This window comes from Tenrec ecaudatus, chromosome 3, assembly GCF_050624435.1.
Source record: "Tenrec ecaudatus isolate mTenEca1 chromosome 3, mTenEca1.hap1, whole genome shotgun sequence".
NCBI lineage: Eukaryota > Metazoa > Chordata > Mammalia > Afrosoricida > Tenrecidae > Tenrec > Tenrec ecaudatus.
Window position 1 is genome coordinate 132,012,122 of NC_134532.1, and position 27,712 is coordinate 132,039,833.

Below are 27,712 nucleotides of genomic sequence, written 5' to 3' on the forward strand. Positions count from 1 at the left end.
GGGAAAGTGCAAATTACCCGCATGTTAACTTCTTGTCACACGTCTATCACTAGAGACATAGCCCTTGCCTCATGTACTGTGGCATGTTCTCAGGAGAGACGGATCCCTGGAGAAGAACGTCTTGCTTGGTAAAGTGGAGGTTGCAGCAAAACAGAGGCCGACTCTCAACAAGATGGACTGACACAGAGACTCCACCTGCAGAACTACTGTGGGGATTGTGCGGAACCAGGCAGCCTTGTGTCTGCTGATCCATCGTGTCACTGGGAGTCAGAAACAACTTAGGGCGCCTAACTACAATACTAACATGACTAGAATACGGCGGGTTCTATCAAGCTTATGTGACTGGCATTTTGTAGAAAGCAGAGGACAGTCGCAGAAATAGAATTTCAAACACAGGAGGACAACCAATGTCATACAACACAGGCTGAAGGATCTGTAAGCAGTAAAGGAGGACCGAGGACAACCGACAGAGAAATAGGGGAAACTGATCCTCTGAGAGGCTCCTCAAATGGAATCAACATGGCCAATACCTTGAATTTACATCCATAGTCTGGCGAAGTCTAAGAAAACAATTTGGTGTATCTTAAAACCCCTACCAATGCTCTTTTCTGGCAGCTCTAAAACTGAAGAAACGTGGTAAGTCTGAGTCCACTAGGGACAAGTGCACCGTTTCTGTTCTTAGAGTCTTTGTCAAGGTTAAAGCATCAACCTGAGAAGAAGGCAGTGACCGAAACTGAGCGATTTTCCTCCGCGCTGTCATCAGTGTCAAAAAAGTTGAAATTTGGATCTCTTAATGAGGAAAGTTTCTGGGGAATTGTTCTGGCTTTCGCTCAATACTCTAAAGTCTATTTCCCTCTGTGTTCCCTACAACTGAAGTTAATCTTAAAGTCATGACAATCTCTAAGTGAATTGAAATGACTATATTTTAACTGCCTGGAGCAGCAAATCCTTTCTATAACAGGGCTAATACAATCCAGAGCCTCACATGATCTTTGGCATTTAGTTAAAAAGTGCCTGGTGCCAGGTAATAGGGCTAAATAAATAAAAGCCAAGGGGTTAAAGATCATCATATACACCTACCAAAAGGAGACCCAGGTACAGAACAGCAATACATAGATTTTAACATAATTGTAGTTAATATGTTCATGAATTTACATGAAAAAATGAAAAATTGCAGTAGAGCATTAAAATAGAAATCAAGTATACAATATGAAAATTAAATCTCATCATATATGTTTAACACAAACAAAAAAAGATTTACATGGAAGGAATAAACACTGGGACTATATGAGAAAAAATTTAAAAAAGAAATAAGTGGGCTAGGGGTAAACACCAACACATAAGTCATTGGAGTTCCATAAATAGAACAGGAAAGTGATAGGGCACACCGAATATTTACAAAGAGTTTCAAAATTATAAATAGTGTAAATGAGGAGGGAAATCCAATATGAAAGCCCATCAAACTATTAAATTCAAAGTAAGAGGAAGAAAAAAACAAAGGAAAAGCAATCAGGGAAAAGAGACTGCTTTCCAAAAGAGGAAAAAAATAAAATGTTTTGCAGAATAGAAGCCAGAATGTGAGCAAAATAAAAAATTACAATTTTAGAATTCTTAACCTAATAAAATATGCTTTTATAATGAAATTAAAGGATGCGTTATAGGAAAAAATAAGAGAGGAAGAGAATCTACTATCAGATACACCTGCTAAAGTAACTCTGAAGGGCCATGTCAGGCATTAGATCAATGATCTCAGATAGTGGCTACAGTTGTGGTCATGTATGAGGTGAAAATAAATGGTAATGAGCTTGATACATCTTAACTAATATTAAAGGTATGAGAATTCATTATGCCATACAACTCTAGGATTAAAATAGATGACTGAAGTAGTAGTTACATAATCTCATGTCAACTATGAAAACAGAGTGAAGGTGGAGTCGAGCCTGTCAAGCAGGGCACAGCCTGATGATGTCTCCTTGTGAGCCTGGCCTTCTCATGAGGATCTTGGGAACTTTCCCTCTTCTTCCCAGGAGGCAGGACTCACTGCTTCACCTTCCCATTGAGGAGAAACAAATAGCTGAAGGAGCATCAAGCCAATGCTGAGACGCTTCCACCACTTCTAGATCCACAAGGTTTTTAATCCACCAGCCTGTGATCTTCCTACCTGTTGCATGGGACTGCTTGAGTCTGAAGAGTGATTTATGGATGAATATCGGACTTAAGGGCCAATATTGGTCTTATAGACTTGATCTGGACTTGGCTGGGCTGCTTTCTTAATATACAATTACTCTGATATAAAGCTCTTTCACACATATGAGTTTATCAGGATTTGCTTCCCTAGTCAACCAGGACTAACACAAAAGTTTAGGCTGAAGTATATATGGAAGTTAGTTATAAATGTTTTAAGGATAATTCAGGAAATGGTATATTCATGTAAATTAAGGTTTGATGAGACCAAAGATATATGTTGTAATCTCAACCTTACTCACACCAAAAGAAGAGTTTAAGAAGTTTTATAACTAACCAACTAAGAAATAAAATGTGATAATTAAAAATATGTAATTAATCCAAAGGGACATAACATAAGTGAAACAATTAGAAAGCAAATATTAAGAGCATACATTTCAATTCCAATATTTCAGTAGTTATATAAGTGCAAAAATGCAAGCTTCCAATTAAGAGTAAAGATTTTAAAATCTGGAGTGTAAGAAAATATAACCAGAATATTCTGTCATTTGATATACATAAGACAGAAGGATACAGCAATATTCAACATAACAGAATGATTTATCTGCTACCTTTGGTATTGCCTGGGTTGTGAAAAAATAAGGGTACTATTTGGCTAACACAAGCGTAGATATAGAAGCCCTATTCCTTCACCCCTCGGCCCCAGCATTTTTGGTACTGGAGAGGGGAGAACCTGTTGGTTGTGACCTCTTTGGGGGTCAAATGACCCTTTCACAGGGCTTGCCCAATTCATAACAGTAGCTAAATTATAGTTACGAAGTAGCAACGAAAATAACGTTGCGGTTGGGGGCCACCACCACATGAGGAACTGTATGAGAGGGTCGCGGCGTGAGGAAGGCTGGGAACCGCTGTGTTAGAAGCTCCTTCGTACCATGTTGCATGAGGCTTTCCCTGAGGAGAATGGGGATGAACTTTCACTTGAGGGGACACACTCTACAATGATCTCTCGTCCTCTCACAGGCCCTGCACTTTATTCTACAAAGGGTTTCCTCTTATTCCCACAAAAGACTTAAATGTCAGTTGCTTTAACAAGTGTCCCTGATTATCACTCTCCTCCTCAAAAACAACACAAAGCCAAAACTCACCATAACAGAATATGTATAGTTAAGTGAAATTTCTTGGTATGACTCTTGCAGCCATAGTCTTTCCAACTTTTATAACTCTCACCAAATGATTGGATGGGATGAAGCGAAAAATATGTGTGAATCTCCAGTGGGGAAATTAGTCTGTTGTGCCATGCTTCTGGGTATCGAGGGAGCCATCGCATTTTATAAGCAGAAATTGAAGCTCGCTGCACCACCGAGGAAGACTAGCTATGAGCAGAGTGCACCCTCCAGACGCCGGGAGCCCAGACACAAGGCCACCGTGGGGCGGAAGGCAATGGCAGCAGCGGCACTGGCATCAGGAGCAGGGGACAGAGCAGCGGGCTCTCTGGCCCCAGGGAAGAAGGAAATCTGCGTGTCTGTGGACAGAGGCTGGCTTGTGGAGTGGGTAGTTAGAGGAAGTTGGGAACACTTGTGGAGGGAAGGAGGACACCAAGGATCCAGTGCTGAGACTTCAAGGACCAATGTGTCTTCTAGCACAACTGGCAATAACGCAGCAGGAAAATAAGTGAGCTCCTAACATTTCAGAGCCTGACTTTCCCAATACACTTCCTAGTTGTGATTACTGTCTGTGAGTTCTGTATCGGAGAGAGGGCTGGTTTCAGAATAGAGCAGTCTTCCACTGATACGGTGTTGGATTTTCCTTCACCCTTATTGATACAGAGATGAGACCCTTGTGCCATTTTTCACCATTTAAATAACAGAGTAAATAAATGATTCTTGTTAGGTGCTGTTGAGTCTGATATGACTCATAGCAACCCTGTGTACAAAAGAGTGAAACTCCGCTTGTTCCGGAGTTATCTTCACAATGGTTAGGTTTCAGCCACGCTAATGATACCAGAACCAATATTGGACTAGGGAGATTTAACTAGTAGGTTTAACAGTGATGACAAGTAATGCAATTATAATACTTCGCAGGAAAAACTAATATTAAAGTATAACTAGAAACAAGTATATCAAGAAAAAATAACAATGAACAAAATAACTCATTGAAGATGTTTCCTTTGTTTTCCATTGTTTAATTTAACCTCAATGTTGGAAAATTTTGGACAAATATTAGTTAAAGAGATTTATTTTTCCCTTAACTTCCAATTCTGTGTTAAATGTAGATAATATTATAGTTACAGAGTCAGAGAGATGATGATCTTCAACCGGGGGAAAATTTAGACATCACAATGAGTTAAAAAAGTAACAATAAAAACTTTTTTCACAAAACAAGAATAATAATAACCACAACACCTTAAGAAATTTTGGTATCAATGTGTGAAATAGCTTGCATCACTTTGGGAACATAGCTGAAGCAAAAGAGGTGAGCAAAATGAATTCATAATTATAGAGATAAAAATAAATGAAAACACTTTAGACCTTAGAAAGTATCATGTTAAAGAAAACAGCGAAGGGTACTATAACTTGGTATCACTTTAGAATATCTTTTTGCATGTATTCTGAGGAACTTGACACATGCATACCTTTAATTCTTATTGTTTTGAAACGGATGTGATTTTAAAGTTTCCAATTATTAGATAATATAAGTACAATACACCAACTCCTAACATATTGACTACCTCATTGTCTGCCTTTTCACATTTACAACAACAGTCAATTGATTCAATTATTTTGTACAGTAATTATATACATCTGGCAGCAACAAATGCCCACGTGCCATTTGCTACTAACACCGCCTCTGCTGGTTAAGATTGTGTCAACCTGTCTGGGCCATGATCCTCAATGACGTAGTGTTCTGTGATGATGTGATTTTCAGTGTTATAATGATGTAACGATCCTTCATTTGTGATATGCTAAGGTCATCCTCCATATTTGCATAATGCTGGTTTTCACTAAAGACCTGTTCTTTGCAAACTAACCATCCTATTAAGTGACAGGTGAAATGTCGATATTCACTAATGACCTGGTCTTTGCAACTTTGCCATCTGGATGTTTGAAGCCAAATGTTTGACTAAATTTTTCAATGTCATTTAATTTTGGAAGAAATGTACATTTAATTTTATGTAAATCGCACTTCGGGAGTCATTAAAGTTTGAAAATATTCCTAATGCTGCCTAAGTTAGGGCCTTGAAAATAACTAAATTACAATCTATAAACATTTTATATCAACAGGATCAATCTGAGAACACTCTAACTTCTTCAGAAAGATCTGGGTCAGACTAGACCAAACCAGAATTTTCTACTTTAAAAGAAATTATTTACCCTCAGATTTTTACAGGTAGATACACCAAAAAATGCACAAAGAAAAGAGAGAGTGAGGAGGGGAGGTTGTGTTGTCTCCATATGATAAAAGAGATGGAAATGTTTTTTTTAATGTTTTTTCTTTCAACTTGAAAAAAAAGCTCTTCAAAGTTTTCTAACATGTTCCAAGTATCTATCAAAAGTCAGGCAAGCACTAGATTGCCATTGTCACGCTGTAATGCGCACCACAAAGTACATGATAGAAATTTGGCCATAAAATGCATATTTTACCTCACTGAACCCAGATGCCTGACTTAAAGAGCAGTTAATATGGGGTTCATATTTTAAAACTTTATTACAATTAACTATCCATAACTCAGGTACAGAGAGTATCACTGTCTGCTTTATCACACATGCTCTACCAACCATGAGACACACCAGCTAGAAATGCATATACCGGTAGTTCCAATGCCAACAACAACCAGCAAGAAATTGAGCACATTTTATTAATATCATAAACAGACCCAAAATAAATTATGAGATCCATCTCCTTTCAAAACATAAACAATTGCCAGGACAATTAAAATCTGCATATTCTAATCTGTTGAGGTTTTTTTTTTTACTGCAATGTTTTGGTCAGCTACTGGAAATAATTAAAATTAATGAAGACATAAGAGTCAATCTCAAAAGTATAGAACTTCTTGTTTCCTATCTCTAAGTAGTCAGTGAAAACTTCTGGTTTTCATAGCACAGCATCTCTTCTGTTCTTTGTTCCTCATAAAAGTATCATAACCAATCTTTTACTTAGTTTGGTGTACAAAAACCAAAACAACAATGACAAAGTCCCACAGTCGTTTGAAAAGGTTTATGCTGGCTGTGGATCCTTCACGTATGAAGCTATAACCAATAGCTCTTAAAGAATTGAGAAAACATGCTGTGTATAAAAGGGCTCAATAAACAACTTCCAAAAAATGAATGAGTAAATAAATGGAAAAATTTTACTGAGAAGCAACCTTTTGTTAAAGATCGGCGGGAGCATAAAAAAAAGAAATGGTAGTAGACCAGTTTTATATAAAAAAAGTCTAGAATTTTATACATAGGGACTTATAAAAAATAACAAAACATTAATACAAAATATCTTTGATATTTAAATACTCCAAAATATCCAATGACAAACTTTGTTATTATTACTTTGTTATTATTATTAGCTATAATTATTAAGCTAATTTTAAGATGTTAGTTATAAAAAGTTTATCTTCCCTATTTATAAATGGGTGAAGGATTAAGCCAGACACTCTGCTTTTTGGTAAATTATTATTATTTTTTAATAAATCATTTTTGGGGGGCTCATACAATTCTTATCACAATCCATACATACATCAATTGAGTAAAGCCCCCTTATACATTCGTTGCCCTCATCATTCTCAAAATTCGCCTTCCATTTGGGTTCCTGGAATCAACTCATTTTCTTTTTCCCCTCCTCTTCCCTCTCCGCTTCCTCCCTCATGAATCTTTAATAATTTATAGATTATTATTTTATATTATCTTACACTGCCTGAAATCTCCCTTCACCCTCTTTCCTGTTGCCCATCCCCTAGAGAGGAGGTTATATGTAGATCCCCGACATCGGTTCCCCCTTTCTACACCCCCTTCTGTCCGGTATTGCCACTCTCACCGTTAGTCCTGAAGGGTTCATCTGTCCTAGATTCCCTGTGTTTCCAGATCCCAACTGTACCACTGTGCATCCTCTGGTCTAACCAGGTTTGCAAGGTAGAAATGGAATCATGATAATTGGAGGGAGGAAGCACTGAAGAACTTGAGGAAGGTTTTGAGTTTTATTGTTGCTACACTGAACCCTGAGTGAATCATCTCCTCCCCACTACCCCTCTGCAAGGGATGTCCAGTTGTCTACAGATGGCATTGGGTCCCCATCACATGCTCCCCTCATTCGTGATGATAAGATTTCCCCCCCCCCCACCCCAGCCTTTGTTGCTTGAAACCTGGTCCCCTCAGGCCTTCATGATCACACATGTTGGTGTGCTGCTTCCATGTGGGCTTTGTTGCTTCTGGGCTAGATGGCCGCTTGTTTACTTTCAAGCCTTTAAGTCCCCAGACACTATCTCTCTCAAAAGCCGGGCACTATCAGCCTTCTTCACCACACTTACTTATGCACACATTTGTCTTCAGCGTTTATGTGGGGAAGGTGATCACACAGTGATGGTTTTTGTTCTTTGGTGTCTGCTACTTGATCCCTCAACACCTCATGTTTACTTAGGCTTGTATGCTTCTTATCTGTGGGCTTTGTTGTTTCAGAGCTAGATGGCCGCTTATTTCCCTTCAAGTTTTTAAGACCCCAGATGCTATATCTTTTTGATATCCGGGCACCATCAGCTTTCTTCAGCACATTTGCTTATGCACACATCTGTCTTCAGTGATCATGCCGGGAAGGTGGATATCATGGAGTGACCATTTAGCTGAGCAAGGTGCTATTGTATTGAGGGAGTGTGTATGAGGAGGCCCAATGTCCACCTGCTACCCTACTACTGAACCTATAAATATATGCACATAGATCTATTTCCCCCACAATCATAAATATATTTACATATGTACATGTCTGTATTTAGGCTTCTATGTATGCCACTCTTAATCCAGAATTGTCCAAGTTACTTTAGGAAATACCATGAAAGAAATGGAAGGTGTGATTTCTGGCTGGGGTCTCATGATTAATCTAAACAACAGAGAACAGTTCGGGAACATTGGTGATTAAACACACGTTCGAGGCAAGAAGAATATCAAGGAATATGTATTACAGATGTGGAATTTAAGACTGAGAATTTGCACAAAGGAGGGGGAGAAGGGTACGCCAAGCCCTGGGGAATAAAATGTGTGGGCGCTTATAGTAAGAACTCAGAATGGCATATCTAGGGGCTAATGAAAAGGACGCCTTGACCAGAACAGAGCTGAGGCATTAACTGAGAGATAAGGCTGGATAACCAGATTACGAAAAGCTTTCAATAAAGGATGAGGAGTTGGACTGTTTCTTGTAAGAAATAGGGAGTTGCAGGTATTATTTTATTTAAATTAAACTTACATGTTAAAGTAACAGGTGGTTTAGAAGAGAGATAAAAGATAAGAAATGTTCTTCTGTTTGGTTTTAATTATAATGCAATGCTGATTAGTCATGCCCATATATTATCATCCAGTTCTCCTGCAACTGACAAGAAAACAGATTTGGTCATTAAATAACTTATCCCAGCTCTCATTTGCAAGGGTCCAAAATCCTGAGTTAGAAGTGTATTTTAATATTTTTTCTATATGAGACAAATAAAATGTGGATAAACGTATCAATTAGGAAAATGTAGGGTAGATGGCAAGCATCCTCGTTATCTACTGCTGCTATAGAAGAAATGCCACAAGTTGTTGTTGCAAGGTGCCACTGAGTTGGCTCTAATCTATAGCTACCCTATGCACAACTGCCCTGTGTCAGCCCCACAAGTATTCCTACACCTAAACCCATTGGTGCAGCCATTGGGTCAGTCCAGCTCCATGAGGGCTTTCCTATGTTTCACTGCCCTCCCACTTTATCACAAAGGATCTCCTTCTCCGGGGATTGGTCTCTCCTGATAACATGCCCCAAATACACTATGGCCTTACTTTTTCCAACACAAATCATTTTTCCTTTTAAGAGCCCGCTGTATTATCCATATTCTTCTCCAGAACCACAATCCAACACACCGATTCCTCTATGGTCTTCCTTATTCAGTGTCCAACTTTCCCACCCATCCGATGCAATGGAGAAGACCACAGCTCGGGTCAAGGGCACCTTAGTCCTCAAAGTAACATCCTTGCTCTTCAATGCTCTAAAGAGGTCTTGTGCAGCAGATTTATAGAATGTAACACATCTTTTAACCTGTTTACTGCTGCTTCCATGAGCATTGACTACGGATCCAAGCAAGACAAAATCCTTGACAACGCCAACATTTTCTCAGTTTATCATGATGTTACCGATTAGTGCAATGTGAAGATGTTGTTTTCTCTTACATTGAATTGTAGTCCATACTGAAGGTTACATTCCTTGAGCTTCATGAGCAAGTGCTTCAAGTCCTCCTCACTTTCAGCCAGCCAGGTGTGTCATCTACAACCTACAGATTGTTAATAAGCCATCCTCCAAACTGGATTCCATGTTCTTTTTAACTCAACCCAGCTTCTCTGACAATTTGCTGAGCACGAAGTTTGAACATGGCCAGTGATAGGATACAACCCTGAAACACAGCATTTCTGATATTAAACCATGCAGTATTCCTGTGTTCTGTTTGCACGACTGCTTCTTGATCCATGTTCAAGTTCCTCTTGAGCACAATGAAGTGTCTGGAATTCCCTTTCTTCTCAAGGTTATCCACAGTTTATTATGGTCCACACAGTGGAATGACTTTGTGTATTCAATGAAGCACAAATGAACAGTCTTCTGGTATTCGCTGCTTTAGCCAAGATCCAGCTCACATCAGCTATGATATCCCCTCTTCTCTGCACTCTTCTGGATCTTGCCTGAATTTCTGCAGCTCCCTGTCAATGTGCTGATGAAACAGCGCTTGGATGATCCTGAGCAAAAGTTCGTTGTGTGTGATAGCAACGAGAACTTTCCGCAGTGTGAGCGTTCTGCTGGGTTTCCTTTCTTCGGAATGGCCGCAAATATGGATCTCTTCCCGTCAGTGGGCCAAGATGCTGTCTTCAACATTTCCAGGATAGATGAATATGTGCTTCCGGTGTCTCTTCAGTTAGTTGAAACATTTCACTGAGTATTCTGTCAATTCCTGGAGCTTTGAATATGGTTCAACAAGAAGATAGCTTTAAGATATGCTATAAGTACAAACATATTTTTTCACAGTTTAGAAGGGTAAAAATCCAAAGTCAGACTTCAAGTTCTAAGGGAAGTCTTTCTCTTCCATTTTGAGTCAATTCCAGAGGGTTTATTGTCCCAGGTATAGAGTCCAGAATTATAATACATCGAATAAGAAATTTTGGCTAGAAGGGCCATATTAATTGACTCCATCTCACACTTAACAACCCCAGTGAACAAAACATTTGTTCACATGAATATATATGTGCAATCTGTGTGAGTTCATGCACACACATTGGGTTAACTACTTTTTTGATATTGCCATAGTTGAAAACTTGCTTGAATTACTACATTCCATGAACAGCAAATCCCTGTATTTCCTGTAAGCACATAGAGGTAGATGTCATCTGTTGGATTCCTCCCCCTCAGTTTCTCTGTCAAATTAATGTAAGAAGTGTCTTGGTCTGTGGTCTACACTGTTATGTGTGTCCAAGACAATATTAACTGCTCTTTTGCCCACTATTAGTTTTTAAAAAGTCTCCTCTTCTGAAGGTTTCTTAAGAGAAAATATATCGTTGTGGCAGATATTGAACAATTTGCCTGTAAGATGGATAGTCTTGAATACCAGCTAAGTAAAGAGAAATGTCCAGGGGAAATGATTCAGGAATATTCACAGGTTGCAATTATCTCTCCAGTAGCTAGTAAATTTGACACAGCCCCAGCAGGGAAATTTCTGAAGTACTATGATACAATATTTATTTTATCAAGAATGTGCAGTATCTCAAAAAAACTCGAATAATAGAAAATTGGCCTTACCCTCAAAACAGCCTTAGTTTTGAATAACAATTGAAGTATAATAGGGAACAGAACTTTCAGTAGATACTAAATCAGACTCTGTTTTATCGTAGAATCTTTTTATTGCCCAGTTATAAAACCAAGGAACCCTGCTTGTGCGGTGGGTTAAGCACCAGGCTGCTAACTCTAAGGTTTGTGGTTCAAACACACCAATCCCTCTGCCAAAGTTAGATGAAACTGCCCTAAGAAAGATTTACAGTCTCAAGTGCCCTAAGGAGCCATTCGACTGTCCTGTAGAGTCACCAAGCATGAGAATGGACCTGATAACAGCAGATTTGTTTTAGGGTCTCGTGTTAAAAAACATGGTTCAGTAGTTAAGTGATGAATAATTGTTTGCTTTGTGCTAAGCCTTAGGTAAGCCTTAAATGCCATATTATAAGAACAAACCAAGAACTCACTTAAAATTTCATTTTAAAATACATTATTACATTACTTTTTTTCTTTTGCTTTGTGGTTTTTTTTTTCTGTTACAGTGAAATTGATTACGTATGGCTCTTCTATACGTGGCTGTCTAAAACCATCAAAATTATTGGGAGGTAGTATTAGGTGCCATGAGTTAGTTCCAACTCAGAGAGAGTCTACATGCACAACATGAAACACTAACCATCCTCACAACGTTTGCTATGCTTGGACCCACTTTTGCGGACACTGGGCTGATTGATTTCCCTGGGAGTCTTTCTCTCTTTGGATGATGATCTACTTTCCCAGACATAATGACCTTCTCCAGGGAGCAATTTTCAAATAAAGCGCGTGAAGCACGAATTGAGAGCATCAGTCCATTTTGCTACCTCAGCAGAAGAGAGAGCGAGAGAATGTCATGAACATCCTGAAAGAAGAGCCACAAATGGGACACTGCAAGATGTTCTTCTGAGAGGAGGAGTCGCCATAGGCTCGAATACAGAGCTCCTTCGTAGAGGGCTGGGCTAAAACCACGAGGCAGAGGCAGAAGCCAAAGGATCTCAAGGCTGAGAGGATGAGGACCAGAGAGAGAGACATGCCTCCAGGCGTGGCTGAGAAGAGCCTATGGAATAAAATAACTGTATCCTTAATATTGCATAACCTGTAAGCTTCTTAATAAACGACATAATCATGCGTATTGCCTGTGGTGCATTACAATAAATGATCAAACCCAGCAGAGACACAGAGTGCCATGGGAGGCTGGGTGCTGTCAGAAGAAAGGAGGCTGGACGGTGAATGTGCCCCTGCGTCTGTCTCTGGGAGCCATGCTTGCACCGATAGCGAGGTGCATTCTCGTTCTCATTTTTGTAGTCATAGGAGTCAGATACAGCCTTCAAACTATGTCCTCAAGTCACAAGAAGTCAATTGCTCCCTACCTAGAGGAAACGCCACCTTGAAAATTAATAGGTATGAGTTTGAGGGAAAGCAACCATATTTGGGGGAAGATGTAGATAAATTAAATTTGTCTGCACTTGGATGCAAACAAGACAAGAAAATCATTCATACACAGAGTTCTTTGTAAGAAACTAATTTCAAAGCAGCACTATATTTCACCGAGTTTTTATGAGTGCTCCTTTATAATGAAAACACTTTTGGAAAGATTCAACAAATATGAAAACAGACATAAAGATATATTTGTACATCATGATAATTCAAATGCTGTGGTTGGGTGTAATTGAGTCTGATCCAACTCATAGCGACCCTCTTTTCAACAAAATGAAGACTTCCCCAAGCTCACAATTATGTTTATGTTTGAGCCCACTGTTGCAGCCACTGTGTCAATCCGTCTTGTTGAGTAATTTCCTCTCTTTTGCTGCCACTCTGCTTTACCAAACAAGATGAAAAAGCCAGAGGCTGGCTGTTCAAAAGATCATCAAATGCTCATAGGAAAGTTCTGGTTGAGGCTGATGAAATTCAAACAAGTCAACAATAGCAAAATATGACCTTGAGTCTCTCCCACCTGCATCTCTAGAGAATCTCTAATGAGGCATTGGACACTAATGAGAAATGCCTGGTGAGCTGTGGGGGAGCTCATGAATGCCACTCATGAAGACAGCAAAAGGTCATTAAAAATAAAGAAAAAAGAAAGAAAAGACCAAGGTGTATGTTACAATAAGCTGAATTTTGCTCTCAATTGAAGTGTAGCTGCGGCAAATAGAGAACATGGCACAGTCAACGAGCTGAACAGAGATTGTAAAGGGAACCAGGAGGAGAGAAAGTAAATACTATAGCGGGATATCCAGAGGCCTACAGACAGGAAACAAGAAAGGCAGAACACACCCATTATATCTTAAACTGAAAGAACTAAAGAAAGGATTCAAGCTTAGATTTGCAATGGAGCAAGATTCCAAGAGCAAAATATTGAATGGTGCAGAACATACCAAAGTTATTGAGATGAATATACAGAGTCATGGTACCAAAAATAACTCGTCAACATTCAACCGTTTCAAGAGGTGCAGACGACCAAGAATCAGTGAAGATATTCAAGCCAAAAACAAGACTCCAGAAGTGTTGGAATAGCAGCTGAAATGTTTCCACAAGCTGATGAAGCACTGGAAGCACTCACTCATCTGTGCCAGGAAATTTGGAAGACAGCTCCCTGACCAAATGACTGGGACAGATCAGACGGATCGCTATAAGCACCCATTTGAAAGTTAGGTGGTTCAACAGCATGTTCAAATGATAGATTAAGATCGTTAATATTGCATGAAAGACTATCCAAGAGCAGTTGTAGCAGTTCATTGACAGGGAGTTGCCAGAAATTCAGGTCAGATTCAGAAAAGGGATTGGAATAAGGTATATCACTGCTGATGACAGACGGATCTTGGTTCAAAGCACAGAACACCAAAAATAAATTTTATTTACTTGTGTTTAATTTAACTATACAAAAGTATTCATCTATATAGATCACAACAAACGATGGATAAGCTTGAGAAGAATGGAATTCCCAAAATATCTCACTGTGCCTATGAGGAGCTTCTAAATGGCTCAAGGGGAATCTGTGGGAAGAGAACAGGGGAATACTGCGTGGTTTGCCATCAGGAAAGTGTGTCAAGGTTGTATCCTCTCACCATATTTTGTCAATCTGTAAATTGAGCAAATCATCAGAGAATCTGGATTCTATGAAGAAGAATGTGGCATCAGGATTGGAGGAAGGCTCATTAAAACTCTGTGATATGAGGACACACAACCTTGCTTGCCGAAAGGGAGGAGGACTTGAAGCACCTGCTCATGAAGATCAAGCATTTCAGCCTTCAGCATGGATCAGGACTCAATGAAAAGAACATCAAAATGCCCACAATGGGACCCATAGGTAACGTCACGACAAATGGAGAAAGGATTGAGGTTGTCAAAGTTTTCTCTCTCATGGATATACAATCAGTGCTCACGGAAGCAGCAGTCTGGAGATGTAAAGATATTTATCGCTTTGTGTACATCTGCTGTACAAGAGTTCTCTAAAGTCTTGAAAAGGTAGAAGACAGGTCTGATGACTAAGATGTAGCTGACACAAGCCATGGTAATTCACTGACATTTTACCTAATATTTATTTAACAATCAAGTATTTTTACTAGAGATTTGGATATGAGTGTGAACAGTATTTAGAAATTCTGTGAACTAACTAACAAAAGAACTCTGGGTCAGGAGCTCAGCTCTGGAGCATGGGAAAAGGGGAATAGAAGGGATTGGCTGTTTTAGCCGTTTCTCTGGGTTCAAGAGAGCCATCTCCGAAGCAGAGAGGGAGAATCGTGTGGGTATCAAGAAAGAAGAGCCTGATAAGGTCTTAATCTCATTGATAACAAAACAGAGGCACCAAACTTCAGGGATCCCTTGCCTGGGATCGTTCATTTAATAAGGAAAAATGAGGGATTTAAGCTACATACACTGAACTCCCAAACTCTCGTGAGCAATGTTTTTCATGATATTTTAACCAACTCTTTCTACATTAGCATTGCAGTTTTCCAGTGTCAGCGAGTCTCTTCTGATAGACAGCTATCCTCCATACATCAGAACAGGACACTGCTGGCCTCATCCAAACGATCATTCCTAGGTGCAAGCTCACTTAGAAAACACAATTCAGTCCATCTCGGAGTCTGTCTTCCTCTATAATGCTGACGCTCCACTTTACCAAGCGTGGTGTCTCCCTCCAGGGGCTGGTCACTCCGGATCACACATCTAAACTGTTTTTCCTTCCAATGCAGGCTGATTGTTCTTCCGGCAGACCACGAGACGTGCCATATTCTCCATCAATGGCACACTGCGAATGCATTCCTTTGTCTTTTATCATTCTTATTCATGATCCAGATTTCTTATAAATAACTTCCTGCCATAGAGTCAATTCCGATTCACAGTGACTATATAGGACAGGGTAGAATTGCCTCTAGGGGGCTCTGAAAGTGTAGTAAGCCTCTTCTTTCTTCCTTCTTTCAAGTATGAGATGATTTATAAAGTCAAGATGTAAGTCAGGCTCATCTTAGTTTTCACAGTGAAATCTTTGTGTTTTAACACGTTAAAGCGTATCTTTTGCAGATTTGTCCAACGTAATTAGATCTCCTGAATGCTGCTGTGAGTATTGACTGTGGATCCAAGAATATAGAATCTTTGACAAATGCAGTGGTTTTAACATTAATCACAATGGTGCTTATTATATTTTTGTTATTTTTGTTTTAATGTGTCGGTCCATTTCCTACTGAAGGATGTAGGTTTTCACCTTCATCGGGATGTGCTTAAAGTCCTCTTCACGTTTAGTAATCAATGTTATGTCATCAGCATGTTGCAAGTTTTTAAAGTGATTTCTTCCAAGCCTAATGCCACACTGTTCTTGAAGTCCACTTTAAGATTATTTGTTTTGTACAGAGATTGAATAAGTATTGTGAAATGATACAACACTGGCAGGCGCCCTTTCAGATTTTTAACAATGCGCTACTCCGCTTGTTTTAGTTGAACACCAGATTCTTGTTTTATGCACATGCTCTGCACCAGCACTATTAAGTGTTCAGGAATTACCATTCTTTTCAATGTTATCTATAATTTATTATGATCCACACAACCAGATGCTGTTGTCCACTCAATAAAACAAGGTACATTTTTCTGGTATTCTCTGCTCTCATCTAAGTAGTATGAATATACTACGACAAATTCCAAATCTTGCCTGCAGTCCAATTTTGTAAACAATTTGGAACCTATCTTTGTCCATTTGTTTTTAATTATAGCTGTTTTCTCATTTCAAAATGTAGAATTTTTGATAATGACTATATGGATTATAAATCTGAAAATAATTATTATCTGTTCCTTTGCAGAATAAGCTGGCAGACTCACAAAGTCTACAAAAAGGACCCTCAGAAGAAAGGTCTAGTGATCTACTTAAATGATTACAGTCAAGAAAATTCTATTGTTTCGCTTCTGAAATACAAAATTAGCTTCTCGGAAATGATAATCCGCCTTTCTCCCTAATTAATTTCAAATTATATTATCAGAGTATCTTAGGGACGATCTTTGTCACTATGAGTCAGAATCAATTCAAGGGCATTGAGCGGTTTAGGTTTTTAAGTGGATAACATAGAAAACAATGCATGTTTTGAGGACAAAAGGATTTTTCCTGATAACTCTTGACAATTCTCACTTTCCATCACACTACTCAAGAGCTTACCTAATGAGAGATAAGATCACAAACACATTCGTTTATTTTTCACACAGCTCCTTATCACAACTGTAAATTATTCATTTCTACTATGTCAATACACAGTCTTTGTGTGTCACACATAGCCAAGAGCTGATTACCAGGAGCAAGGCTGGTGGCTGTAATGCACCCAGAGACTCATGAGAAGACAGGGGTCTGACAGGGCACACCTTGAACACGCTCTGGGACGGCTCTGCCCTGCATCCACAGGGTCTCCATAAATCGACGACTCAACAGCAACCTACAACAACTTTATGCCAATGATTAGTCTTGGCTATACATGGGTCATCATATGCAAAACACCTTGTTTACGAAAAGATGTAAATATGTTAAAGTGCATAATGTTGTTTCTTAGCAGTCAAATTCTTACCTGACTTCCTAACACCATCCGTCATATACTTAGTTTATACATAGATGGTTTCAGTAAAACTGTGTCTCAGAGGAACTCAATGGCAGGCTTTACACAGGGCCATTAGCTTCAGTGGCTCTTTACCGGCTGGCTCCCTTTCTCCCACACCTGATGTGCACACCTGTGCGACTATCCCCAGAAGACCCTATAGCCTGCCATTTGCTGCACATCCATTACTGGGCAGCCTGAAATGCTTGATGCCAGTTTCGCCCATCCAATTACATAAAAGGGTGTGAGCTGTATTACAATGAAGACATTAATGCTAGGTTCATGATAGAAATGGAAAGTTAGACATGCATAGCATAAGCATATTAGTGATTATTTAATTATTTGTGGAATATTACCATAACACAAATTGCAGACCACCACAACAATCCGGTAAAATAATGATGGCATTTACTGTTAGCCCTTTGAGGTTCCAGGTTTTGTTTTTGTTTTTTAATTCTTATAGGCATTAAAATCATCTGCATCCAGTGGGGAAAGCTTGGGGGAGGGGAGCAGAGATGATATTAAGGAGCTCAAAGAGAAAGTCAATGCTTTGAAGCTGATTTTGTGTTAAGCAATTGTACAGGACGACTTGATGTGATTGGATTATGGAATGATATGATGTCTGTATGGCCTCTCATTAAAAAGGTTCTGGAAAATAAACAAATAAATAAAATAATAGGATGAGCAGATACTATGCATAGATACAATAAGAAAGCATTTCCTGAGGGGCCAACCACCACAAAGAGAAAGAGAGAACATTTGTGCATAGAGATGTGGAGAAAATAGCAGTTTTGATGTGTGGGAGTCATGGGCAGGTTTCTAATATTCTCTTATTTATAGGCCTGGGATTCTTACTATTGGCTTTTTTCTTTCTTTCTTTTCAATGGTTCTTACATATTGACTCAAAAAACAAACTCATTGCCCTGAGTCAATGCTGACTCACAGCAACCCCGCTGTAGGTTTCTGGGTGTGTATCTGATTGGAGGAGTAGAAAGCCCAGCCTTCCTGCTGTGGAGCTGCTGGTGGTTTAGAACTGCCAAACGTGCAGGTTGCAGTCCAACCACACTAACGTCGTCACCTGGGGTTCTCCATATTGTCTAGCGTCGGGAAATTCCATTGAACGACAGTAGTTCTTTTGTCAAGAAAGTTCATACCAATTGTGATTCTATAAGGAAACAAACTAAAGAAAGTATAAATGGCAAAAATAAGTCCACTTTTCATTTCGTCTTATAGAGCTTTTATTATGGGATATTTGGTTTTTATGAATGACAGAATTTAGTGCTATTAAAGAACATTTACTAGCACGTTTTCAAGTGTTTAATAAACTTGACCTAGTCAGTTACAATCATATCATCGTAGTATCCCATGCCCATAGATGTTACCCATACAGCTACTGGGATAAACTGTTAATAAATATTTTTTATTTGATTTCCTTAAAGACTCGATGGCATTGATTGGACACACAGGAAACAAAGACTCAAAAGTCTTAATACACTTGTATATGCTATAAGTGTCAGAGATGATGCTGACACCTAGATTTTTGTGATTCCAAAGCAAATGTGATCTTAGACCGCAACTCGTTACAAGAGGAGCAAGCCTCCGCTTTTCCCAAAGAGAGGCTGGTGGTTTCCAACTGCCGACCTTGTGACTAGAAGCTCAACTGTGAGCTTAGCCACAGCAATGTTCTTCTTGTGAAAGCTCGGTACTGGCAAAGGTCAGTGAGCGCTGGAGGTGGGAAAGAACAGTTCTCTCGTTTCTCTAACTATTCCAAATTCCAGAACGACTCCAAATTCCAGTTGCTTCCATAGCAAGAGAATGCTGAGCTCTTCTTTCCTCTCCTGATCAAGTTGCGTGGTCCCACAGAGAAGCAGGCCATGTGAACCATAAGGCCCTTAGTTAGAAATCAGGGAATCCTCAGCAAGGCTAACACGACATCACACCAACCAAAGGTTTCCATCAGTAAGGAGGCAAAGGAGTGTTTTGGTAAGTGTGAGAAAACCTTGCTCTATCTTTGTCCTTTGTGCATGCTGTTCTAAATATGGGGAGAAAATTAAGCATGAATAACAATTTAGGAACCCTGTTGGCTTAGTGGGTTACACATCGGGCTATGAACTGAAAGGTCAGCAGTTCAAAACTACCAGCTACAGCACTGGAGAACGATGAAGCTTTCTCCTCCTGCAGAGCTCCAGTCACAGGACAGATCTATTCTGCCCCACGGGGTCACTGGGATCAGAAGCAAGTGGATGGAGAGAATTCAGAAAATAACAACTTGAAATAATTGATGATATTGCCAAAATTTTCTATCATACATGGTTGTATTTCTTTCATGAATATTCACTGTTAGGATATTTCCTAGGCTTAACCTACTACACCACTAGGGATTCTTAATCATAAAATAATACGGCAGTTATTTATTGTAATGAAATCTAACACCCGTGTTCTCTGATTAAGTTGTACAAATGTGCCATGACTGCTCACTGTGAATTTCTTTTAAGAATCAATTTTATTCAGTTTCTTCAATTTATCTTTAATTTTGAACACAAAAGTATAAAACATATCAATATATTCTTATCGTTGAATTGAAAGTCATCAAATATTTTTAAAGGAAAAACATTAGCCTAAGAAAATCTTTAGAAACTTTGTCAATTATGCCTAAAATGATGTTTCCTTTTTACTAAAATAAAAACAAAGTATTTAATTAGAAGCTTAGATGATTTAATTTCCTATGACCTCATTTAACATCGGGATCAGAAAGCACTCATTGTTTAACAGTGAACAGGCATTGGCCCATCGCTCCATCAGATCACTGCATAGACACCAGAGGCAAAGGGCACTCGCCAATAAGAAGAGAGACACGGGAGACTGAGCAAAATCACTTCCAGATCTTGTTCTGCACACGCTAGGATGCCCGGAATGCCCATGGCTCACCTGTCTCTTTACTCTCCTTCACCCCTCTTGATTTTGCTTTTACCTCTGATTGCAGCTACTAAGATTTTTATTATAAAGAAAGTTTGGAAAATAAATATCACTAATCATCAGTTCAAGGTAACCCCGATACGACTCATTCAACTGGTAATATCTTTCAGTTATATTATTTATTAATATCTGTCATTAAAAAAGAAATATAATGAAATATTAAGGTACTATAAAACCTTAAGAAGAGCAAAGAATTTAGAGACAGACCCAGGCTAGTCTGTTGAGCTTATCACTCAGTACAGGAAGGCCATATAAAATGTTTGATCTTCACTTAGCATATCATTGAAGCATCATTCATGAATATAGTTTGAATATAACCCTCCTCAAAGTGTAATAATGAGAAATCAAACAAGAACATACTTAAATGATAAAGAATTGATAATTCCTGGAGAGAAAAATGGTGAAAGAATCTTATTGTGTATTTTTCCAACTAATTTACCATCTCACCAACTGGGGGAAATCAAACATTTAAATTGACTTTCACTCTATTGAGTAATATCAAGAGTAAAAACCCCTAAAGATATTACTTTTTCATATGTCATATAAATAAAGTGCAAATATCATCAGTCACATCCCTTTGGGAGGTTTCTCTCAAAATCCTTATAAAAGCTTATAAACATAACTTAGTCACCGATACCCATGTTTCCTTACCTGACTCTGTCCAGGATTGCTTTAATTCATTCTCTTTTTACATTTTTCATAAGACCACAGTATGTTCGAGCTGAAAAGTACCTTATGAACCAAAACTCCTATTCTTCCCTCTGACGGATGAGGAAAGTGAAGCTCTGAGAACATGCCTCACCCCTCGTCAATGTTGTGCAGTTCATTACTGACTTAGCTGCGTGTAGCCAGATCGGCAGACTTCACTGTCTAACAGCAATGGAAGCCATTGATCTTAAGGTAAGCCATTACCTCTTGCAGAACTCTCTTCATCTTCAATAGCAATGTCTTTACTGCAGTGCAGTCCTGCAACATCAGTCTGAAAGGCAGGGAATCCATGCCTCCACTGTCTTCCACACCGGGCAGGGGCCAGTCTGAAGACGGACTGCCGGGCAGGCGGCTGGTGTGGGAACATCTGGCTTCCTGATCAACATCTTTTGTTAATTTCAGGGAAAGGTTCCTAGCAAGAAATAAAAGAATGGGAATTAAAATGCAGCCCGTTCAAAGCACTATTTCCAAGCTGCTGCTAAATGACAGGAGCGAGGGAGGGAACATTTCCCAGTTTCACATATTTTTCTCACATTAGTCTTTGAAAAATTTGAAACCTTTTGTAGACATAATGAAATGGGTCCATGGCCTATTGAGTGATAAGATTCAATGATAACCACGGGTATAAAATATGATTTTCCCTAATTTTCACTTTATTTATACCTGATACAGTATTTTACACTTACTTTCCTATTTTAAAAATATTGAGAGTCAACAAAAATCACTGAAAGATGAAGTTCACAGTAGGGCTTTCTGAAATTATACTGTATAAAATTCAAAGTATGATGAAATTATTAAATTGAAAGAAACTATGAAATTAAAAGTATAAAATTATGCTTTAAAATTAGTTAAGAAGAAAGATTAATCAAATTTAATGGAAACAAATTTTGTCATTTTTTTGAATTATAGAATCAATGACTTAATGATGATGAAAGACAAGTATGCATAGTATTGTATCTAAAAATATTTAAATAAATGGAGATATATTGCTCTAGTAGGTTATTAGAATGCTTATGAAATAATGATAAACTTGTGCTGATATTCATAGATGCAAACTGAGATGTAGTAAATGACTTAGTAAGACCATGCTAGCATGAGCCCTGAAGCCATAATCCTTTATGCATATGCATCTTTCTGTGCCTGTGGTCACGGTAAGTTATTTACTCATGTGTATAGTCTACTGAAAGACAAAAAAACACGCTGCAAAATCATTTCATATTCACCATCTTCAGAGTCACATCTGAAGCCAGGGTACAGAAAGAAACCCCAGGGTTATCTAAAGAAAAACAAGCCCATGATCTCTGTGTGAAGTGACTGAGCTGGAGACCAGAAACATCAGACATTGTGGCTCAGAAACTGTGGAACAGAGCAAAGAAGCCAGGTCAAATCCAGAGACGGAGGCAAGGAAACCAGGGTACCGAATAAAGGAGCAGTGCTGAGATGACAGTTGTGTAAGGCAGAGCTACTGAGTTCCGTGGTCCACAGAGTCAGAGGCCAAGAGACCACATGGCTGCGAGGCTGGGGACTAGAAAGAGACTTGGTTAATGCCTCAGGAGAGGTGTACTCTGGACCAATGACTGTGTCCTTATTGTGATGGGGGATTGGGGGGAGTCAATCCTGGTCTGTGAGTTGAGTGATCACTGCAATGTCAGATGGAGCCTAGCATAGAAACAAAAGGCCCTGGGGGGAATGGTTGGTGTTAGAGGAGTGAAGAAGAATGGAGGGTGGAGGCATGTCTGAGTTCTGACTCCTGGCAATAGGGAAGCTGAAGGAGGTCAGATATAGCAGATACACGTGTATATTAATTTTGTTTAGAGATTCCAGCATTGTTTGTTTTTTAAAACTTTTATTGGGGGCTCTTACATCTCTTATCACAAACCATATATTCATCCCTTGTGTCAAGCACATTTGCACATATGCCACCATCATCATTTTCAAAGCATTCTCTTCCCACCTGAGCCCCTGATATCAGCTCCCCATTTCTTCCCCCCCTCCCCCTCCCTCACAAACCCGTAATAAATTATAGATTTTTTTCCATATCGTATATCATCCTCGTCTCTCCTCACCCACTTTTCCGTATTCGCCCCCCTAGGAGGGGGTTCTAGGTTGATTCTTGTGATAGATTTCCTCCTTTCTCCCCCCATCCTCCCCCTAATCCTCCTGGTATCTCTACTCTCATTGTTGGCCCCGAGGGGTCTATCTATCCCGGATTCCCTGTGTTGTGGGCTCTTATCTGTAGCAGTGTGCATGCTCTGGTCTAATCCAATTTGTAAGATAGAATTGAGATCATGATATTAGGGGGAAGGAAGCACCAAAGAACTAGAGGAAGCTTGTGTCTTTCATCGGTGCTATATTCCACCCTGACTGGCTCCTGTTTTGCCTGTGACCCCTCTGTAAGGGGATGTCCAATTGTCTACAGATGGGCATAAGGTTCCAGTAGTGTATTCAAGACATTACCCTTCGAAGATCACTAATCAACTTGTAAAAGAAAGGATGTTAAGATTTCACATTTTCCAAGGATGTAGATCAGGTAGATCTAGCAATGATATGAAAACCTGCCATAATCCTTAATAAATCTACATTTGTTTCCATTGGTTAAAAGCAAGGGGCCAACACAATAATGAGAGGTAACATTATAACAGCTTATGATGTTTATGGGGAAAAATAGCTGGTGCTCAATTTCCATAGCCTTTATGAATGCATTCTTTCCTATATTAATTTACATACCTACATTTAGGGAGGGGTGGGGGGAGGGGAAGGGAAGCTAATTGCTCTGACATTGGTTACCAAGGCCCAGCATAGTTATAAACAAGAAAGTACATCCTCGATTAATTGTATTCAATTCTTATGGTTTTGAAACAGTACAATTCATTTTTTAACAACTGGGCAATTAGCAAACACAATTTCACACCACTGTGGTCTTACAGGTCCTTCCGTGGACCATAGTCAGCTCTTTGGTGAGATAGCACACACTGCTTCCTTTAGACGTATAATGAAATAATAAATGAATAGTAATGCCTAACACCATTTCTGGAGTATCGTGATAGGCCGAGCTCTGTGTGCCAGTTTTGTGTGTGTCAATTCATTCAAACCCAAGAGATCACCTTATTATTTTCATACCCTGCACAGTAAACCTTGGTACAAGGAGTGAAGTAACTGTTCTCAGAATTGAAGAGCTAGTAAAAAGTGAACCCAGAAGGAGCTAGCCTAAGCAACTTTGCAGGAAGAGATTTCTTATTATTATCATTATTAGTCTAGTTTTCTAACCACATGAGGTCACACTTATCTTAACCCCAAGGAGTCAGATAAGGGCTTCTGTAGTTGCTAGTCTGTCTCTGAAAAATGGACTCTGTTCACCATGAAATGAACCACTGTGAAGTTCCAGGCCCTCTCTGTGTAGATTGAGCCATTGTGATCCCTACTGGTTGAACGTCAGGATAGACTGTCAGGTCTTTTGAGTTCATTTGTCTTCCTCTGAAACCTGCTCAGTATCACAGGAGCATTCAGGCCTTCAGGACAAACAAGTGGTGGCCGCACAGGAGATGCACTGTCCCTTGAAAGGAGGCACCTGCACATCATTGTGGGTACTATAAATCATTTTTCTGCATTAAGGACTTGGAGACTTAAGAAGCGAACATAACATTGTTGTGGTCACACAGCTAACAGGAGGCAGAGCTGAGCATGAAATCCAGCAGTGGAACTCTAGCTCAAAACCACTATGTGAGGTGGGTTCTCATGTGGAAAGCAAGCAACTAACTCAAGAAGAGAAGAACTACTATGGCTTCAGTTTTACAAGGGACCACTAATATTTTCTCTTTAAAATATATGCTTTACCCAGCTTCAAAATGTTCATGTGAAAATGGAATTGAAAGATAACAGAAAAGTCCAAGCAAATCTTTGAAGCTTCCTTGCATAGTCATTCTTCAAGAATTCTACCCTAGCAGCAGCGCACTAGAGGTCCCAAGGTGAGTTTTCTCTAATAATGTGTAGGAAAGAAAAATGACAGGAAGTATAACACTATTTTTGTTATGTCATAGGGTTTTAAAAGATTTAACAAGCCAAGTTGCTAGACTGATGTCCAGCACACCTCCAGTATTAGGCTAAGTCAGTGAAACTTATGCCAACAGCACCTGAATAAACACATAAAATAATGAGTGAATAAATAGAGCTCACTTCTTTGAGATAATCTAGCCATTCAACACTCATGCATATATACAGAACTTCTACAGCGTACACTCTGAAGCACTCGAGGGCCGTCACCCACAGCTCAGTTTCTCAGGATTCACACAGCAGCATCCTTCAACAAACACTCTGGTGTCTTCTTTTAGTTAGCTTGCTGCTTACTTCTCCTTTGTCAAATCCTTATCCTTTCTATGAATCAAATCACCAGGGAGGTTTGGTAAAGCTTTCAGGAAACAGCTGATTGTGAAGGTGTGCCGTTCTAAGGCTGTATTTCCGGAAGCAGACAGAAACGCTGATAATTGCAGCTAATTACTTATAACCGTAAGCATCTCTGACATTTTTGGATAGGAAAAAAAAAGCGGGGGTGCGGGGGCGGGCTATACTCAGAACTGTGTTTAAAAATAAAAGTATCCATTCATTTCATAATTTTGAAATATGCATCTAATGTGGATTCACCAAAGAGAATGACAATTTTACCATCAATTATTGGTAACACCTATATTGTGTTTGGCAGAGTAGTAATACTGACATTGCAGAAATTAACAGAAGCCAGTCAATCACCTCAAGAGGCTCATGGAAATTATATATTTCTTAGATATAAATTTTAAAACATAAAGAGAAAAAATTCCCAAGAATGAAAAAAAAAAGAGCCATTGATCTTGAAATATGTTGCTTCTCCGTGAAAAGGATCTGGTTTGTGGTCACAGTGATGAAATCCATTGTTCATCAAGGGAGAGACTGCTAGTGACCTGGGTTATAACCAGGCTGCGCATTAGCTGCACCGGCCAGCACAGTCCGCTTGTGTTCATGTCTGACCACAGTCTTCCTTTGAAGTGCTGGTAGGTCTGCCCTATAGTTTGTTCAGTATCTTGAATATCACTCGAGTTTGTAACAATGTACCCGAGTGTCTCAGGACCTATTTCAACCAAGAACCGTATCTGTAGCTGGTGAATAAAGGAGGAAAATATCCAACATGTGAAGCAACATGCTATCACTGACAACCCGTAATAAGGCCAGTGAGAGCAGAGAAAGGTTTGAATGCTCTCTGTTTCTGGATCAGCAAGGCCTGCCAGATAATGCAGCTCATGCACTGTGGGATATATAGTGCTCTGTCTGCCAACTCTGAATTATGACAGTTTCAGGAAACTGAACAATATGCTTCAGATCAAAAATGATAGTCCCTAAACTTAGTGGTGGTGGTGGGGTAAGATAGTGAAGCCAAATACAGTGATTCATTAATCACTGTAACTACTGCAAACAAAAAACAATGACAACGTAATCTCCACTGAGCACATTTATATAAAGTTCACCCTCTCTGTGTCAACTCCATGAATCTTTGGTAGAATTGCTCAGCATGTTTACTCATGCCTCCTTCTTTGACTGTTGTCCAGCTCTTTACAACTTCATATCAATCCGTTAAATCAAATGAAGTCTTTTGTACCTTTTCAGTCCACAAGTGCCAGAATAACAAGGAATTTAAATAAAACTAAGAGCAAAGCATGTACACGTTATCTCCAATCTTGAGATAATAAGACTTACATTTAACATTAACTACCGTAGTGACCTGGTTGGCTTTGTACTCTGTCAACCAGGATTGTTTCGATCAAACTGATTTCAAAAGTTCTGCTACATTTTAGTTGCTTTCTGTATGACAGATGCATTCATGGGAAAATGCATATCGTGTGGAGTGGTTAAAGAATTCTTCCTTATCAGGTAGAAAAAACATTTTTCTCCTGTTGTTATAAGCAGCAATATCATTTTCAGGGCAAGGAAGACTCTTGCCACACACATGTACTCTTCATTTGAAAGTGTCCCAATAAAATAGCTGAGTAACTAGCAAATTATAAGATCGTGTCAGTAGCACAGGGTTAAGGTTCTTGCCTGTCTTATGAGTCACTCCTTAGTTAGTGTGATGACACCTTTCATTACAGCAAATGGCCATGGCTATCAGGCATTTCAGAGATTTACATACTTTACAGTGCGACTTTTTTCTGAACCAAACACACCAGGGATGGGAAAGTAGAAGTCATCTCTGTTCATCAATATGATACAGAAGAAAACTCCTCACTGCCTTCTGAAGCTTCATTAAAATACCACTTACTTTGGGAGAGTTACTGTTGTTGCAACCACCTTTCCATAAGATACAGGGTATTAACATGAGTTTATTCTTAGCTTGAATAATTCTCCTTTGAGACATGGGCACAAAGGTATGCATCATGTTAAAGAATTGGCATTCCAAAGCCTAACAGACACCTGTCTGTTTCAGAAACGATTCACAGTAAAAAGCATTGCTGATAAATAAGCTATAAACTATTGGTTTTCAGAAAGAGTCAATTTAGGAAAAGGCTTGTAACTCAAACTGTTTTATTAGTAGGCATTTAATATTGCTTATAAAAAGATGATGGTGTACGGCTATCAAAAAGTATAGCGTCTGAGGTCTTAAAGGATTGAAGGTAAACAAGCGGCCATCTAGCTCAGAAGCAACAAAGCCCACATGGAAGAAGCACACCAGACTGTGTGATCACGAGGTGTCAAAGGCATCATCAAAGTCAAAGAAATCTTACCATAGTTAATGAGGGGGGGAGTGC

At 39.2% G+C, this 27,712-nt stretch overlaps 1 protein-coding gene across 1 annotated transcript in view; it reads right to left on the bottom strand.

The window, feature by feature from the left end:
- Window positions 1-27,712, bottom strand: part of CCSER1 (coiled-coil serine rich protein 1) — a 1,235,863-nt gene that overhangs the window by 918,219 nt on the left and 289,932 nt on the right. Inside the window, exon 5 of the mRNA XM_075544883.1 lies at window positions 21,147-21,354. Within this exon, the coding sequence (XP_075400998.1) occupies window positions 21,147-21,354 (208 nt within the window). The remainder of the gene's footprint in view (window positions 1-21,146; window positions 21,355-27,712) is intronic.